At 40.6% G+C, this 17,119-nt stretch overlaps 1 protein-coding gene across 3 annotated transcripts in view; it reads right to left on the bottom strand.

Moving 5' to 3' along the window:
* The window catches only part of LOC135217280 (protein RFT1 homolog), an 84,232-nt gene that overhangs the window by 12,495 nt on the left and 54,618 nt on the right, over positions 1-17,119 (bottom strand). For all 3 annotated transcript variants that reach the window (XM_064253026.1, XM_064253028.1, XM_064253029.1), the window contains exons 5-8: positions 16,567-16,803; positions 16,210-16,350; positions 15,499-15,618; positions 10,272-10,382 (exon numbers count right to left, since the gene is read on the bottom strand). In XM_064253026.1, coding sequence (XP_064109096.1) covers positions 10,272-10,382; positions 15,499-15,618; positions 16,210-16,350; positions 16,567-16,803 — 609 coding nt within the window. The remainder of the gene's footprint in view (positions 1-10,271; positions 10,383-15,498; positions 15,619-16,209; positions 16,351-16,566; positions 16,804-17,119) is intronic.

Genomic DNA, 17,119 nt, shown 5'->3' with positions numbered 1-17,119 from the left:
CGAGTTACTTCTCCAAAAAGTGGCACTTAAAATATCTTTGAGAGCCATATTTTTCTGAAAGGCTATAGAAGTCGAAATAGCCCTTACTTCATGAGCGTTAACTTTTAAAAGCTTAAAGTCACTATCTTGACAATAAGCGTGCGCCTCCTTAATGGTGTTCCTCAAAAAGAATGCCAGTGCATTCTTAGACATGGGCATATTAGGCCTCTTAACCGAACACCATAAGTTCTCCGCAGAACCTCTACACTCCTTTGTCCTACGAAGATATTCTTTAAGAGCCCTAACAGGACACAGGACTCTTTCTGGCTCTTGACCAATGATTTCTGCCATACCTTTGATTTCGAACGTCTTAGGCCAAGGGTTGGAAGGGTTCTCATTCTTAGCCAGGAATGACATACTGAGCAGATTGCATTATGCCCTTTGAAGCCGACGTGTTTACTAATCGCCTGTATCTCGCTAACCCTCTTCGCCGTCGCCAGAGCAGTTAGGAATACAGTCTTCTTCGTCAAATCTCGCAAAGAGGCAGAGTAAATAGGTTCGAAGCGGCTTGACGTTAAAAACTTGAGAACCACGTCCAGATTCCACGAAGGCAACTTAGCCATCGGTACCTTGGTGGTCTCAAAAGATTTCAGTAAATCATGTAGGTCTTTATTATTAGCAAGGTCAAGACCTCTATGTCGAAAAACTACAGACAAGACACTTCTGTAGCCTTTAATGGTTGACACTGCGAGCTTCAAATCTCGTCTGAGATAAAGAAGGAAGTCGGCGATCTGGCTCACAGAGGTCGTGGTAGAGGAAACTCCTTTCTTCCTACACCAGCTCCTAAAAGCTGCCCACTTCGACTGGTAAACCGCGATTGACGAAGGTCTTCTCGCGGTGGCGATAGCTTTAGCCACAGGTTTCGAAAAACCTCTCGCTCTGGCCAACTTCTGGATAGTCTGAACGCAGTCAGACTCAGAGCGGAGAGGTTTTTGTGCTACCTCTCGAAGTGGGGCTGTTTGAGTAGATCTCTCCTTAACGGAAGAAATCTCGGAAAATCCACCAGGTAGGACATCACCTCTGTGAACCAGATCGCTGCAGGCCAAAAGGGGGCGATTAACGTCAACCTCGTCCCCTCCGAAGCTGTGAACTTTCTCATCACTTCCCCCAGAATCTTGAAGGGGGGAAATGCGTAGAGGTCTAGGCCCGTCCAATCCCATAACAGGGCGTCTACTGCTACTGCCCCCGGATCGAGAACTGGGGAGCAGTAAAGAGGAAGTCTCGCCGTCCTTGCGGTTGCAAAAACGTCCACCAAGGTGCGTCCCCAAAGACTCCACAGCTCCTGGCATACGTCCTGATTGAGGGTCCACTCTGTCGGCAGCAACTGACCTTGTCGACTGAGGAGATCCGCCCGGACGTTCTCGACTCCGGCAATGAACCTTGTCAAGATCGTGATCTCTCTTGCCTTCGCCCAAATCAGAATTTGGCGAACCTTCGCTAGAGCGAACAGGGAGCGAGAGTGAGTTCCTCCTTGTTTCTTCAAGTATGCCAGGGCTGTGGTATTGTCCGAGTTGACTTGAACTACTCGACGGGAGACTTTGTCCTGAAAGAACTGGAGCGCTAATTGAACCGCTGCCAGCTCCTTGAAGTTGATGTGCCAGGCTACCTGTTCCCCTCTCCAGGTGCCTGACACTTCCTCCCCCCCTAGTGTTGCTCCCCACCCCGTGGATGACGCGTCGGAGAACAACACTAGGTCGGGTTCCGAAGCTTGAGGGATATGCCCTCTGAGAGCTTTAACGGATCGAGCCACCATCTTAGATGGCTCTTCACCTCTTCTGAGATGGTTAGGATCATATCGAAGTTGTCCTTCTCTGTCCAATTGTCCGACAGGAAGAACTGAAGAGGTCGGAGATGTAGCCTCCCCAGGGAAACAAACTTCTCCAGCGAGGAAATGGTCCCCAGCAGACTCATCCATTCCCTCACCGAGCATGAATCCTTCCCTAGAAAGGCTGACACTTTCTCTATGCCTTGTTGCTGACGTTCCTGGGACGGAAAAGCCCGAAAAGCCACTGAATCCATCTGAATCCCCAGATACACGATGGACTGTGTTGGGGTCAGATGTGACTTTTCGAAGTTCACCAGAAGTCCCAGGGACGCAGCTAAAGACAGAGTCGTTTTCAGGTCCTCCAGGCACCGGGTCTGCGAAGAAGCTCGGATGAGCCAGTCGTCCAAGTAGAGCGAGATCCTGATGTTGGAAAGATGGAGCCACCTCGCCACATTCTTCATTAAGATGGTGAACACAAATGGGGCCGTACTCAGACCGAAACAGAGAGCCCTGAACTGAAACACCTTTCCTTTCAGGACGAACCGAAGGTACTTCATAGACTGGGGGTGTATCGGGACGTGAAAGTATGCGTCCTGAAGATCAAGTGATACCATCCAATCCCCCGGTCTTAAGGCCCCCAGAACTGACTGAGGTGTCTCCATCTTGAACTTTTGCTTTTCTATAAAGAGCTTCAGATGACTTACGTCCAAGACTGGCCGCCACCCTCCCGAGTGTTTCGGAACAAGAAACAATCTGTTGTAAAATCCTGGCGTAGCCAGGTCTAAGACCTGTTCCACTGCTCGTTTCTCGAGCATCTGCTCGAGCAGATCGAAAAGAATCCTTTGCTTTTCTTGAGGATACGACGGGGACAAGTCCCTGGGAGTGGAAGTCAGAGGGGGAGGCTTTACGAACGGAATCTTGTACCCCTTCTCTATGATGTTGAGAGACCAGGTGTCTGCCTCTCTTTCTCTCCAGGCTCCTCCAAACAACTGAAGCCTGGCTCCTACCGATGACTGAAGGCACGCATTCTCACTTCTTACCCCTGGACTTAGCCGGGGCTCTACCTCTAGGAAGACCTCTTCCTCGGGATACAGATCTAGCTGAAGATCCTCCACGAAAGGGCTTCTGCTTCTTAAAAGACTGAACTCCTGAAGATGTGGAAGGGACAGCAGGACGTCTCGACAACTGCGTCAAAAGGTCTTGAGTGGCTTTCTCCTGCAGACTTACTGCCAGATCCTTCACCAAAGCCTGGGGGAAGAGATGACTCGAGAACGGCGCATACAAAAGTTCTGTCTTCTGTGCGGGAGAGACAGACTTAGCCGCAAAATTACAATACAGCGATCTCTTCTTCAACACGCCTGCTGAAAAATGAGATGCTAATTCCTCTGAGCCATCCCTGACGGCCTTGTCCATGCATGACAAAACACTGGACAGCTCCCCCAAGCTGATCGAATCTGGCTTACGAGACTGGTTGTCTAGCACTCCGAGACACCAGTCTAAGAAGTTAAATACTTCTAAGGATCTAAACAGACCCTTCAACAGATGATCCATCTCTGACGTAGTCCACGACACCTTCGCTGAGGCTAACAGAGCTCTTCTTGAGGCATCTACAACGCTGGCGAAATCTCCCTGTGCTGACGTCGGAACCTTCAAACCTAACTCCTCACCGGTTTCATACCACATCCCTGCCTTACCGCTAAGCCTAGACGGAGGCAGGGCGAAAGTGGTGCTTCCTTTAGCTTTCCTAGTCTCCATCCAAGTGTTAACTTTCCGGAAAGCCCTCTTGGTAGACAAAGACGTTTTCATCTTAACAAACCCTGGTGTCTTCTTAGCTTTCGACGACGAAAACTGCGATGGAGGAGAAGGAGGAGCAGAAGGAAGGAAGGTATCTCCAAAAGAATCACGGAGCAGCCGAGCCAAAACTTGATAGTCTGAAGAAGACGACGTCGAGGGTTGTTCTTCATCAACCTCCTCCGAAGAACAGCTCAATTCCCCTTCTTCCTTACCCGAGTTAAACTCCGAAGAAAGAGGTAGAAGACCTTTCACTCCAAGTCTCCTATCAGACCGATGACGAGAAGAAGAGGGTAACGTATCCTTAACAGAATCGTTAGCCGATACAGGAACAGCAATCACAACTTGAGTAGAACGCAAAGTAGAAGGAAGACGTGTAGCGTCATCTAAAGACTCGGGAACAACGTCCGATCGAGAGCGAACTTCCGTACTCGCATCCAAGACGCTCTTACGACGATGTCTATTAGCGTCCATCGGAGCGTCTAACCTAGCGTCCCTCCGAGCGTCCAACGAAGCGTCCAAATCAGCGTCCAACTGAGCGTCCAACGAAGCGTCCAAAGAAGCGATGAGCGGAGCGTCCCTCCTAGCGTCCCTCGAAGCGTCTCTACGATCGTCCCGCGAAGAGACAGGAATTGACACTTGACGAGCGTCCCGATGAACGTCAACATAAGCATGACGAAGCGGAGCGGTGCGCACCAAATTCCATCCGTCAGAAACTAAAGCATCTTCATCAGGAAACGTCGATGTCGGAACGCCGAGCGTCCTCACGTCGAGAAGAGAGGGCAGAATGAAGAAACCTCTCTCTCTCCTGACGTTTACTTCCACCTCTAGACAAACGCTGGGGAGAACGAAGTCTAGACGACGAAATACCATGAAACGGGGACGAAAGACGAGCAGGCGGAGAAGACTGTCTTGATCTCTTGATCGGAAGTCTATCGTCCTTCTTACGGCCAGAAACCGTTTCCTTCTGCTTAAGTAAAGCATCCAGTTGTCGCTGCATAGCAAGGATTATCTCCGTCTGCGAAGGATCTATACGAGGAGAAGAGCCATGCCTGCGAGAAGGTGAGGGGCGAGGGGACGCCTTCTTCCTTCTCCCAGGAACAGCCTTTGCTCTAGAGCGACTGGGGCGCTCAAAGACGTCATCATCGGAAGACGACCTAGCCTTCTTCTGGGGCGGAAAGGACACGCTTTCCGGAGAAGAATGCCAATCAGACAAAGCATGACGTGAAGCGTCCTGATCTTGAAACGTCCTCTTCAAAGGTCGCGAATCCGAACGAGATTCCCACCCCTTGCGCGGGGAGGACGCGTCGGAAGACTAGAAACAATCCTTTAGGACACGTGCTCGAGCACGCTCCTTAGCAGCCTGGGAAGCGTCAACAGGTACTGCTGAAGGGACGTCAGATCGGTGGGGGATCCCCGTAACCCTCCTTCGGCCTTCGACATGCCCTCTCCCTGAGTCCTGGGAGTCCGGCAGAGGTCCCAGCCTAGAGGCGCTATAGGGCCGATCTGACGCCCCCTCCACTTCACTAGGGGCACTATCACTACACTTAGCACTTTCCCTGTTTTCAAGGGCTAGAACCTTAGATTCCAGAGTTTTCAAAAGAATCTAAAATAAGCGAAAGGGCATTACCCTCCGCAGACACCACTTGAGGGCCCGAAGGCAACACTACGGGGTTAGGAGTCACAAAATCTAAAGAAGGGTTAGAAGGGGTTACATTATTACCCTGTCTACTACCCGATTTACTCCTGGAGGAAGACCTCCTGATCCTATCACGCTCTAATTTATTTACATAGGATTCATAAGTCTTCCATTGAGCATCATTCAAACTTTCACACTCCGTGCAGCGAAAATCATACCTACACACTTGCCCCCTATAACCTTTACACACTGTGTGAGGATCAACCAAAGCTTTTGGTAACCTCACCTTGCATTCGTCTTTCATACACACTCTGGCACTAGCCGAACTAGAACCTGACATATTTAAGGAAAAAACCAAGCCAAAATCAAAAACAATCCAAAGTCACGTATGCCAAGCTATCGATCCAATAACAAATAACCAAAAAGTCAAGAGGATACTCAAGCAAAGAAAGTTTTCCAAAATCCTGAGGCGGAGGTGCTGTAAACAGATGTTTACAACACCGGTGACAGAAGAAATCTGATAGAAAATGGGAATGGTTCCTGATACCCGCCTCCCAGCGGCGGGAATGGGTACTAACCACCCTACTCCCACTACGTGTGTCGTAAGTTTTTAGAAATTCTGTCGGACTTCAGAGAATACAGCTATATATATATCTGACAGGTAAGTTTCATGAACAAATTTAATTATTTCAATGGAATTTCTGGTAAGTCTAAAAAATATACTACTAATTCTGACAAAGCAGGGTAGAGATTGTACATACTGATTATTTTCGTGTATAAGATGACCTTTAAATCATAAAATTCACCCCTAAAAATTCTGAGTCGTCTTATACTACCATTCTAAAAATCAAACCTTGAATGTTTATAGGAAGGCTAACCTTGGCCTCAGTGCAATAACCACTGACATACATGAAAAGATTCACATTATGATGTAAACAGATAAAAGATAGTAAAACCATTTTACCTTATATACATATTGGCATGATCGAGAAATAATTCTATATCAATTAAATCAACTTTTATGTACGTCAGCCGAGCTAAGAAAATGTAAACACTGAGTTATGGTTGTGCTCACAGAAACATTTATCTTTTGGTAACCTTACAAAATTTTTAATGATAGTGTAATTACAGTAGTAATAACATTAGGAAAACTTAGTCAATTTTTCATTAAAAATTAATTATCATTTTGGTAAAATAATAGAATTTTGGATTATATATACAACATGGATGAAATTCCCCTAAACTTCATTGTGCCATCAAATTAGACTGTAAATAAAATTGGAGAGAAAAATATTTTAATCAAAACTAGCATGAAATAACACATTCAACTTGTTTTAACGTGTACGGAAGATGGGACAAAACTTTTCCCCCATGGTTATCTTTTAATGGAAATGGGATCGTTGTCCACAAATGGCACATGAGTGCTGTGTTTTATTTTATAAAACAATATTACCATGAGAATACTGTACATAAACTATTATTGGTTGCAGTGAAGTAAAGCATAACTTTTTTAAAGATCCATGAAAAAGATGCATATTTATGATGTTTGTATTTTATGATACTAATAGTACCGTATGTGAATATTACATACAGTAATACCCCAACTTACGCGATTTGATTTGCGCGAATTCACAATAGCACGAACTTTTCATCAGAACCTAACTAATTATCATGCACGAGTTCTTCACAACAGCAAGAACATTTGCGAACCCTCCAGAAGAACTGCAAAACCCTTTAAAAGTGTTTGTTTAATTTACTATGAAAATTTTTTAATTTTAAAGCTTTTCTGTATAAAATATTTATCAAAAATGTATTATTTTTATTTTTGTACATGCATAAATATGCAGTTAGTGCATATATGTACTTTTACAGGATGTAATACCCACTCAAAGTTACTGCACTTTTCAAAGATGATATCCCTTCAGAGACTTTACTTTCTGAAGTACATGCTAATACATATACTACAATTAGTATACATTTTCATGCTTTTAAGTGTAGAATCAGTGCGGAGATTATGTGTATGCTATTTATTTTTTTGAAAATAACACAAAGGCAGTAAGTAATTCAGTGTTAGTCACTGTATAAGAACTCCGTGATGAACTAGTTGTCGTTCTGTGAAAATTACTTTCTTAACCTTTGAGAAAAGTGCTGGTACAATCTGTATGTACTATGTTAGCAATTACAGCACATACAGTTAACAGTTAATGTACTTTCAGAAAATGTGATCTCATTTGCACTTTTTAAAAATGATACCAATCCAGAGTTTTACCTACATGATGTGTCTATCTCTCTCTCTTGTTCGTAGTTAGCTCTCACTCTGGTTCGTGATTTTAAACTGATTTAGTTTTACCTTCACCCTCTGCAAACATTACTTATGCATAGTACACGTCTTCTTTATTTTATTTAATTGTGTGACTTCGTTATGACTGACTTATATACGTATGAAAGTGGATACGTATGTACATAATAGTTAGTGTAACTATTTTTATGCCAACCAGTTGTTCCTTTTTTAAGGGTAATGTATTTAACTAACTTTTAAATCAAATTACAGTAACTTTAATTTTATTTAAAAGTTAGCCTAATACTTAGTGTGCATGATTAGGGTCATCTTTAGTGTTCAAACTCTAGAAGTAAGCATTTATTAGCAATTTCAGAGACCGTGCCAAACTTCCGCAAAACTTCCCCTTGCGCAAGGGGGTCTGGAACCTAAACTTGCGTAAGTTCGGGGTCTTACTGTACACTAATTTTATATCTTGTGTATGATGCAACCCACCTTAAAATTAACTTCAAAATTAGTTCTTAAAAAGTTGCATGATGAGCTAGTATACATGGTAACCAAAAGCTAACCTATTCACAGATGTTTTCTAATTTAGCAGTTCTCATATAAGAGAAATTCATGAAAATTTGCCATAATTTTTTACCTCGACTTATCTAAAAGGTTGTCTTATACACAGAAATATAAGGTAGTTACGGTATCCTATTTGCAAACTATAATTTAGTAATTTACAGATTCACACAGTAATTTTCTTGAATAATTATGAAGTCATTTTATAAATTAATTTTGTCTTTGAAACCAATAAACTTTGTCCTGTGGTTTTTGTCAAGCAACAAGTCTCCTACAAATCTGTATAAACTTAACTGTTTGGCATACTAAACTTTTCATCACTAATCAAGTTACTGTTATATTCAAATCAGTTTGTATAAATATCAAACTATTTAACTTTTCAAAAATAAACAGCCATCTTAACTGTCTAAAAGGCAGAACCAAGGCCTTATTTTGAGATATAAAAAAAACCAGCTACTGACATTTCTGTACAATCTAATATCCATGTAAACACTCCCTAAAGTATTGCTGCTCAAAGAATTTTTCCTAATGTTTATAAAGAATTTAGTTATATAAGAGCCAAATTTATCAAAAAATTAGTTCCTGACATTTTCCGACAGTTAAATACCCAAATGAATCCTAAAGGGTTATTATCCTTCACCAAAAGAATTATAATTTGGTAAAATAAAAAGAAGAAAAATAACTCATTCAGCAACTACATTAAATTCTATAACAACCCTTGAGTAACAGTGTCCTGTGCATTTAAGGTTGCAGGATCACACCTAATACTTATGAAGGGCTTATGAAGGGAGTTATTTTACATCTAAACTAGTTGAAATCCTGTACAGCAGCGAATAAAAATCACAAGTAACAAAAAAAAAAAAAAAAAAGCAAAAACAAAGCAATGCAACGCAATTATTACCTGCTATTTCTCTGACTATAAATAACCAAGCAAATATTAAATTATTAATATGTCAAGTATGAACAAAACATTTACAGTATTACCGAATCCACTGGTGTACGTTTACAACTCCTCTTCTTTGTAGCGAAGGCAGAAAATCTCTCTTCTTGAAGACGGCTTGAAACAACACCTCTCAGCGAGGTCGACATCATAGCGACAGGAGGATGAGCGGCCACCGCATATGACACCATAGGCTGAGAGGACGCTGGGAGTGACTAGTGACATCTCTTGAGGCTAGCACAAGTCGATGACCTCACTGGAGGAGCAATAAGGCACGACCCAGTGAGTGTCGGCAAAGACAAGGAAGCTCCGCAAGGTGGCAGCATGTGAGAGCCAACGTAGAGGAGTCCTGGGGGAGGTGGAACTGCAATAGGGGCTGGTGGGGGGTGTACGTGCTTTTGAAGAAATGTGACAACAGCCCATCCAAGGAAGGTGAACCCTGTAAACCGAGTGACGCCCAAACAGCCGCCATCTCGGATGACTCCAAACCTGAAACTAAGACATTAGATGGTGTAGCCTCTGGAACCCGAGGGAGAAGGGGATACATTAAACATCATCATCCTGTGGCACTCCCGATCCTTCCATCGACAAATTAATGGAAGAAAAGGAACTAGCCACGGAGAGCGATCGCGGGAGGGAGAAGACTAATCCAGTCGAGAAGAAAATCCTTCCCAAGAAGGAAGAGTCGAAACTCTGCGATGTTCCCTCTCCCATAAAACACTCTCCACTACGACTTAGTCCAGGAACAACATTCTGGGCAGGGATTGGTTATAGTACAAAAATTAGCTCTGCACCTACTGCATGTCGTATGAGGATCTGTGATCGTAGACACTAGAAACCTTGAGCACGGAAATCCCTGAATACCCTGGCACATGCATTGAAGAGGCAGTGAAGACTCAGAGGAATCCATAATAAACAGAACAATCACACAAAAACACACTGAAAAGGAAAGAAACACGGGCACAAAACAACCAGCTTGGAAGGAGAGCAAAAGCAATAGCATCTACTCTCCAAGGCGGTTAAGAAAACGACTGAAGCGTCACGAGATACAGTGTGCAGTCTCTGACCAGCTATCACCTCGTATGTGCAGGAGTTGCCAGATCTCACAGATTCCTTGCTTTACAATCTTTGATTGCTTTAACTGGTTACCTGATGGCGCTTGGAAAGTTATCATATTGTTAAGACCGAAGGTTTGTTCCGTACATGAACAAAATTTCTTTAAAAATACAATTAATCTAGAAAAGGAACTCACCTGTAAAACTGTACGTGAATACGACCATCCAAATGTGATAATAAGGAGTGACACCAGTATAAGATTGCTGAACAAGGATAAGAAGAACCTTGACACCTCTGCAACACGTGACTGAAAATATAAAGATTCTCGAAGTGATCCCTGGTGAATAATTATTTTTTTAGCTTATCTCATCCTTTGGCAAAATGTTCCTCAAATTATGATGCTGTAAATATACATGAACAGATAACACTGTACACTGATTAAAAAAAAAAAAAAAAAAAAAAGCTACATTTTTCATACAAACCCAACACTTCTACAACTAAGAAGTCAAATTCACACCATCTTTTGTCTTCTAGACAGAATGCACTATTTATGCATGAACACAGACTCCTCCAGCAGATGACGAGTACTCTTTTCAATTTGTGTACGTATTAAGCCTATGCATGCTAACACCTCAAACTAGGTGTTGAAGACGACAGAATGTGCCTACGGAGCGAGTATTAACGCTTACCAAAACGGTCCTTATGTGAACGCTTTAATGGTCCTAGGTGATCGCTTTAGCGGTCCTTTGGGGAATGCTTTAAATGAGATTCAGACCATGAGAAGGGCAAAGTAGGTATTGGAGGGCACAGAATCCCATCGTCCCAAGAACCGACCTGGTTCCCTGGCAGCGGACATTTCCAACTGTTGCAGGGCAGTCCTAGGCTCGGGCTACGTACAGACGAGGGCACCAACACCTTACTTCTAACAGGGAATGCGAAAATGAGTACACACTATGGAGGGATTTGGAACATTCTCGTCACGAACTCAGTTCAAATTATATTAGAACTAAAAATAGGTTAAATGTTCTAACTTCTTGTTATGTTTTTCCTGAACCGAATGGGGAGCAGGAGGCGGAGCTACAAAGAAATTCAATACTAGCTTACTAAAATGCCTAGTCCGAGTAGGGTTAGCCTGACAGATTTAAGTCCTGATCTAACCAATTGCTTTCGCAAACTATTAGTTTCCAGTCTTTTCTATATGTGACATATCCAGGCATAAATTTCTCAAAACAATTCCCTACATTCTTCACATCTAGTAGTTCCAAGATCACATTCTGTACCCATGTCAGTACAAAGGGATATTGATCAACTTCCAATTCACCATCCCGGTTACACCAAAAACATTTCTACATAGCCTGATGTTATTGGATTTGCTTCCGGTGCAAGATATCCCAGGAAAATGAAATAACAATACCGTAACCAGGTGTAAAACAGCCAAACTTCACAAAATACCAACAATCGCCTAGCTGCAGTGGCGGCAAAGTGAATTCTGACGAGCTAAAACATTCGAAACACACCTGGTGGAGAACAGGCAAACTAGACAGTCATCTGGGCAGCCATTCAATTTTTTGTTTGAATGCAGACTCTCCTAATCGGCGGGGAGATATATAGCTAAATTTAACAGTAGGTAAGATTCATCTCAAATGAAAAGAATTAAGATGTCTCAAAGACTTATTAGTCCATCCGAAGAGACATCATGTGCTCCGTTATTCATTTTATTCAGCCTCGGCTACAACCTGCAGCTTCTATTTACTGGGATTCTTTCTTCAGATCTCCATTACATGAAGAATGAGTAAAAATATATTTAATTTAACTTTTGGAAGCCACCATTGAACATCGGCAGTGACAACTGAAAAACAACTCGATAAACGCTCGATAGTTATGGCAGATGACGTCAGCAATCAGCATAGTTGTGTATTAAGAATAATGATCATTTTAATAAAACTGTTGTTTTACTGTCTAATCATATTGCATGTATTATTACCATATTAAAGTATGATATGAACAGCAATCTACCATTTGGATTCTGGTCTTGTTTACAATCTTAAAATAATCAACTGATTTTGTTTTCCCAACAACATCACTGTTTTTAGTTGCTGAATGGAACTTAATTCAGAGATATGCCTATAATATATAAGGTGAGAATGGTTTTACGTATTATCTTTATTGTCAGTTAATACCATAATGTGAATCTGTTCATGTATGTTGTGGTTATCGCACTGCAACTAGGTTTAGCCTACCAATGAACGTCATACATATACCTTGAATAGGCTATATATATTATGAAGATATGCCAATAATATATAAAGTGAGAATGGTTTTATTACCTTTATTGTCAGTTAATATCATAATGCGAGTTGTTTCATGTACGTTGGTGATTATCAGACCGCGGCCGAGGCTTAGCCTACCGATAAACATCGCATACACAACAAGTTTGTCCAGAGATGCTGCGATTCATACCAGCGATATAGCATGAGAAGCGGTCCAAGAAAAAACCTGTGAATGACTGATTCCGTGATTGCTGATCCGTGACTAAGCGATGCCCCACTGTACATTGAAAATAAACACCAAGATCCTGGGGCTGGGAGGTTAGCACTTAAAATATCACTGACGGGTCCATTGAAAAAAAAAAAAATATAACAACCCTACTAACCTTCTGGTGCATGACTAGCAAATTAGGCTGGAGTCTCACAAGTTTATTGAATTCCAGAAAGCTACTTTGAAGAGCAAATCCCCCAGAGTAAAACATGAAGTTTGTAGTTAAGCTGTCAACAAAAAGTACATCAACTAATCGGTCAAGTGATACACAGATGTGCATGACCCCAGAAGACTGTCTCTTGAGGATGAATGATGATATAAAAGGTGTATCAGAAAATGGAAAAGATGACAGTTGTATTGAATCTCATGCACAAGTACAAGCCTAATCCTTCATGCATAAAAACTCTCAAGTAAAAGCAAAAGTTGAAAGGTGTCACCAGGCACCTGTATTACTAATGGCTGAAATCTCAGATCCTTTTAAAACCCAAAGGTGTAGAGAGGGCTCTAATTTAAGTCATTCTGACACATCAGTACAAGTATGCAGGTTGACTCATCTTAACCAGGTCAGTATTTTTGGCATCTTTCTGCCTTGGTAGGTCCATGGACAAGAAAAGCCTAGAATCACTACATCAAAGACACCATCCTCAAGTTGTGGTGAATGGGTCTCACAATGTAAAGCAGAAGATACTTATTCTTTGTTGTACAAGACAAATCCAGAACAGCAAGAATAAGGGTATAGTTTTGATTCCTGGGTGAATGGAATAGAAGACTGACCCTCTGACCAACCCCTAGCTTTGTAACCCTCCCTGACAAAGCTTGCATTTCACTTGCATCTCAATGATGCATGTGCCAGAAAGAATACAGTCTATCATTGAAAGGAAGACTCTGGAGAGGTTTGCAGGTTAAAACTTCAAAAGACCAGAGTGAAAGATCCTATTAACCCTTACTGGACAGGTACATATATCGATATACAGCTCCTCCGGCCTGGGTAAACGTTGAGGTCAGCCAATTTACTAAAAAAAAAAAAAAAAAAACATCAATGAAAAGAGGAACATATGCAAATGCACATGGTGAAAGAAAATTCGAAAAAATTTTCCTTACCTTCCACTTGAAGTTGACAATCATAAATTTTACCAACTTATATATGTTTTTTATAATAAATAAATATTTTATTTTGTAAAATTATAATTACTGCTCACACAATATCAAAACAGATAAGAAATAAGACCAATAACAAATTCTTAGCATATTTGGTGAAAAATATTTCTGCAAATTTACTGAGAACGAAGATTCAGTAACTTTTTCTACATTTGTATGTTTTTTCTAATATTTCTTTGTAATTTTCTTTGTAAAATTACATTTACAACTGACATTATTGTAAAAGACAAGAACAAAAAACAACAGCAACACCTTGATATATTTACGAGCAAATTTACAAAAAGACGTCATGTGAGAGAGACACGCAGAACATTCCCCCTTCAAGTCTCAAGCACTACTGAAGTCTTGGGACGCCCACACTCGAACTTAGTCATTATAAAAGTTGCCATAAGTGAATTTATGTGCTATAAAAGGACTGGCACCTCTTTCCCACCCCATTCTTTCCAAATTGATGGCGCATAATATTGTTTAACTGCAGGATCAATCAGTCCACCACCCCAAACCTATTATTACTGCTCCCGAGGATCAATCCATCCAGTAAGGGTTAAGGAAGATAAATAATCCTGTGAAATGCCTCCTTTTAAAAGTGATACACAAGTTTCTTCAAGTCTTGGGAAGTGGCCAGATCAACTCCTGGATGTTCTACAACTTGCAAAATGGTTGCCTGTAAACCTTTATCACAAAAACTCACAGCCTCTTCTGACACTTTAGATGAAAGTGGTCAACAATCACTGGAATAGAAGCATTACCTAGATCAAAGCCCCTCTCCCTATGGCAAATGCAGAATATACTCCATTTCACCTGATAAAAGCAGGTAGCCACCAGGACCAGGGAATGGGAGTAGCAGCATGTTAGTAAATGCATTGACTTCTGAGACCTCACTCGATTGTCTCCAACAATAAATAAAAAATTTATCCTATTGTTGACACCGTAGGTTTGTTCCACATATGAACAAAGACATTTCTTAGCATTGTTGTGGAACTTTATCACGAACAGGTACTTGAGTGTTCCCCATGGGGGGAAGCTCCTGGGATTGTCTATCAGAAACTGGAGATCTATAAAACACTCCTGTTGCAGACATAAGGGGTTGATTAATGACATCCTCATTTAACAATGTCCTGAGCTGTGCTAAAACGGGACTTGCTAAATTGACTGGAGGGAAGGCATTCACATGTAGGTCATCCCAGGAACAGAGCATGGTGTTTAGTTTTCAGGAAGTTGGGTGATAAAGATGAAATTTGTGAAAATGAAGGAACAGAAGACATGAGCTGCAGAATTACAAAGAGGCCTCTTGTGTCACATGGCACTGGAGGTGATAGGGATCAAGTCATTTGTAAACTAATCAACCATACATATGACAAATTAATGCAAACAAATAACATTACAATGTAAAGATTGCTCTTTGCAAAAGCATAATGGAAAATATACTGGTATCTTCAGTCAGAATAAAGTCTTTCAATATAATCAATATTATTACAACATTCAGACTTAAAGCCAAGAAACTTTTGTCTTTCTAAATAAAATCAGTACCACAAACAAGATGAATTTGAATTGCTGTTCATAGCAACATGATCCAAAGAAAATTTTAAAATCTACTGACCCTTTTAGTCAAGTGATTAAAAAAAAACCTGATTCACTGAAAACAGCTCATTGTGGTTCCAAAGGAAAAGGTAATTCTATCTTTGTCAAATGATAACGAACTAAAGCAAGAATTTCACGCAACTCACTTGATCTTGATCTTTAATTGATTTTCCTCGATACAACATCTGGGCAAAATATTTGTATGCTGCAGCTTCTATGCTCCTAAAAATCAGTCGTGCCGCCAGTGACCCCAGATTGTTGACAACCTACAAAATTAAAAGAAATTGTCAGTAGTGTGTTTGGCAAAAATGAAAATACTTGATATAATAATTTAAATAAAGCATACAGCAAAATCTTTCAATACATCGCTTGACAGACTCACCAATGCAATTATTACTTTGGTCAGCAATGATAAACAAAGGCCACTGTCAGTGAATATCTTTTAGAAAAATATAAAATCTGTTCACTGAATCTTTCTTGAAACCTCAAAACTGCACAAGCCACATTAACAATAAATGTAATACATGTTAAGTAAGTAAAATTAAGTCAATAAAGTCAATCAGCATTTAACTCATATCAAACCAGTTGCTCAGTATGGAAAATTATATGGAATGGGAAATGATGACAATCAAGATGGAACAAGGAACCCAGAGATAAATAAAATCTTATAATGTCTACGAATGACTGAAAGGTATATCTCTATATCTAAAAGGTTATACATAAATTAGCGTATTTGGAAAAAATAAATGTTGGCTCATAAATAGTGGATGATACTCTTCCAAATGCTTGTGGTACCCTGGTTAAAATACACCTGAGTTAACTAAACCAACACTTAACAAAGTTTATACTATTCTCACCTGATAAACACCTTGCTGATTCAGTGAGATCAGAGGAAAAAAATTCATGATGTAATGCTCTCCTTCTGTAAGAGTTTCCTTTAACCAACCTTGCTTAAAAAAACTCCAAGACAAAAGTCCCAACTCATGATCTACTTCTGGCTAGAGCAAAACAGGTAGAAAAAATAAAAATTACTTTATAAAAATTATATAAGATTTTACAAGTATATTGCCAGCAAATTGCCTTTTTCAAAGATCACCATTATTACAACAAAAGGATAACATGAGATTATATTTTCCAGTACTTCTATAATGAAAGTCACAACATATCAAATTTGGTTTCACTAGAAACCCAAGAGACAAGTATTAGGCACTTACTAACATCTTTCCATTGCTCCACTTAGGTAATAGCTGGTTGAACTCATGGATTGGGAGAGAGGAATCCTCCTTCCCCCTCAAGGCCCTCAAGAAAACAATGTAATATGATACACTGTATACTATTGATCCTAGCATCTGACTTATGCCAAACACAAGCACGGAGTGCATGGGCCACAAGAACACAAAAAGCGCCAATAATAAAGAGCGTAACAGCTGCATAACACCTTCAATTACAACCTGAAATGCAAAACTAGTTCATTCAAATATAAATTCAGTAATTTACTGCAACTGATATACAGTACTATAACATGAAATTAAAAACTTTTGAATTCTGCTGGCAATAAATACTATAGCTTGATACTAATATGACTTTTTATTTTTTTATTTTGCACAAGGCAATTCAGTGTCTATCAATGATATGAAGACCAGTGCTTTCATAATTATTCAAGTAATCTATTTGAAGGTATATGAGATGACTGAATTAAAGAATACCATGTCATAACAGACCATTGCATATCAAACTTAATGCTATTATAAGTATTAATCCTTGTAG

Source organism: Macrobrachium nipponense, chromosome 7 (genome assembly GCF_015104395.2).
Source record: "Macrobrachium nipponense isolate FS-2020 chromosome 7, ASM1510439v2, whole genome shotgun sequence".
NCBI lineage: Eukaryota > Metazoa > Arthropoda > Malacostraca > Decapoda > Palaemonidae > Macrobrachium > Macrobrachium nipponense.
Note: the sequence above shows the minus strand (reverse complement) of the source record. Positions and strands in the feature narration are given on the sequence as shown.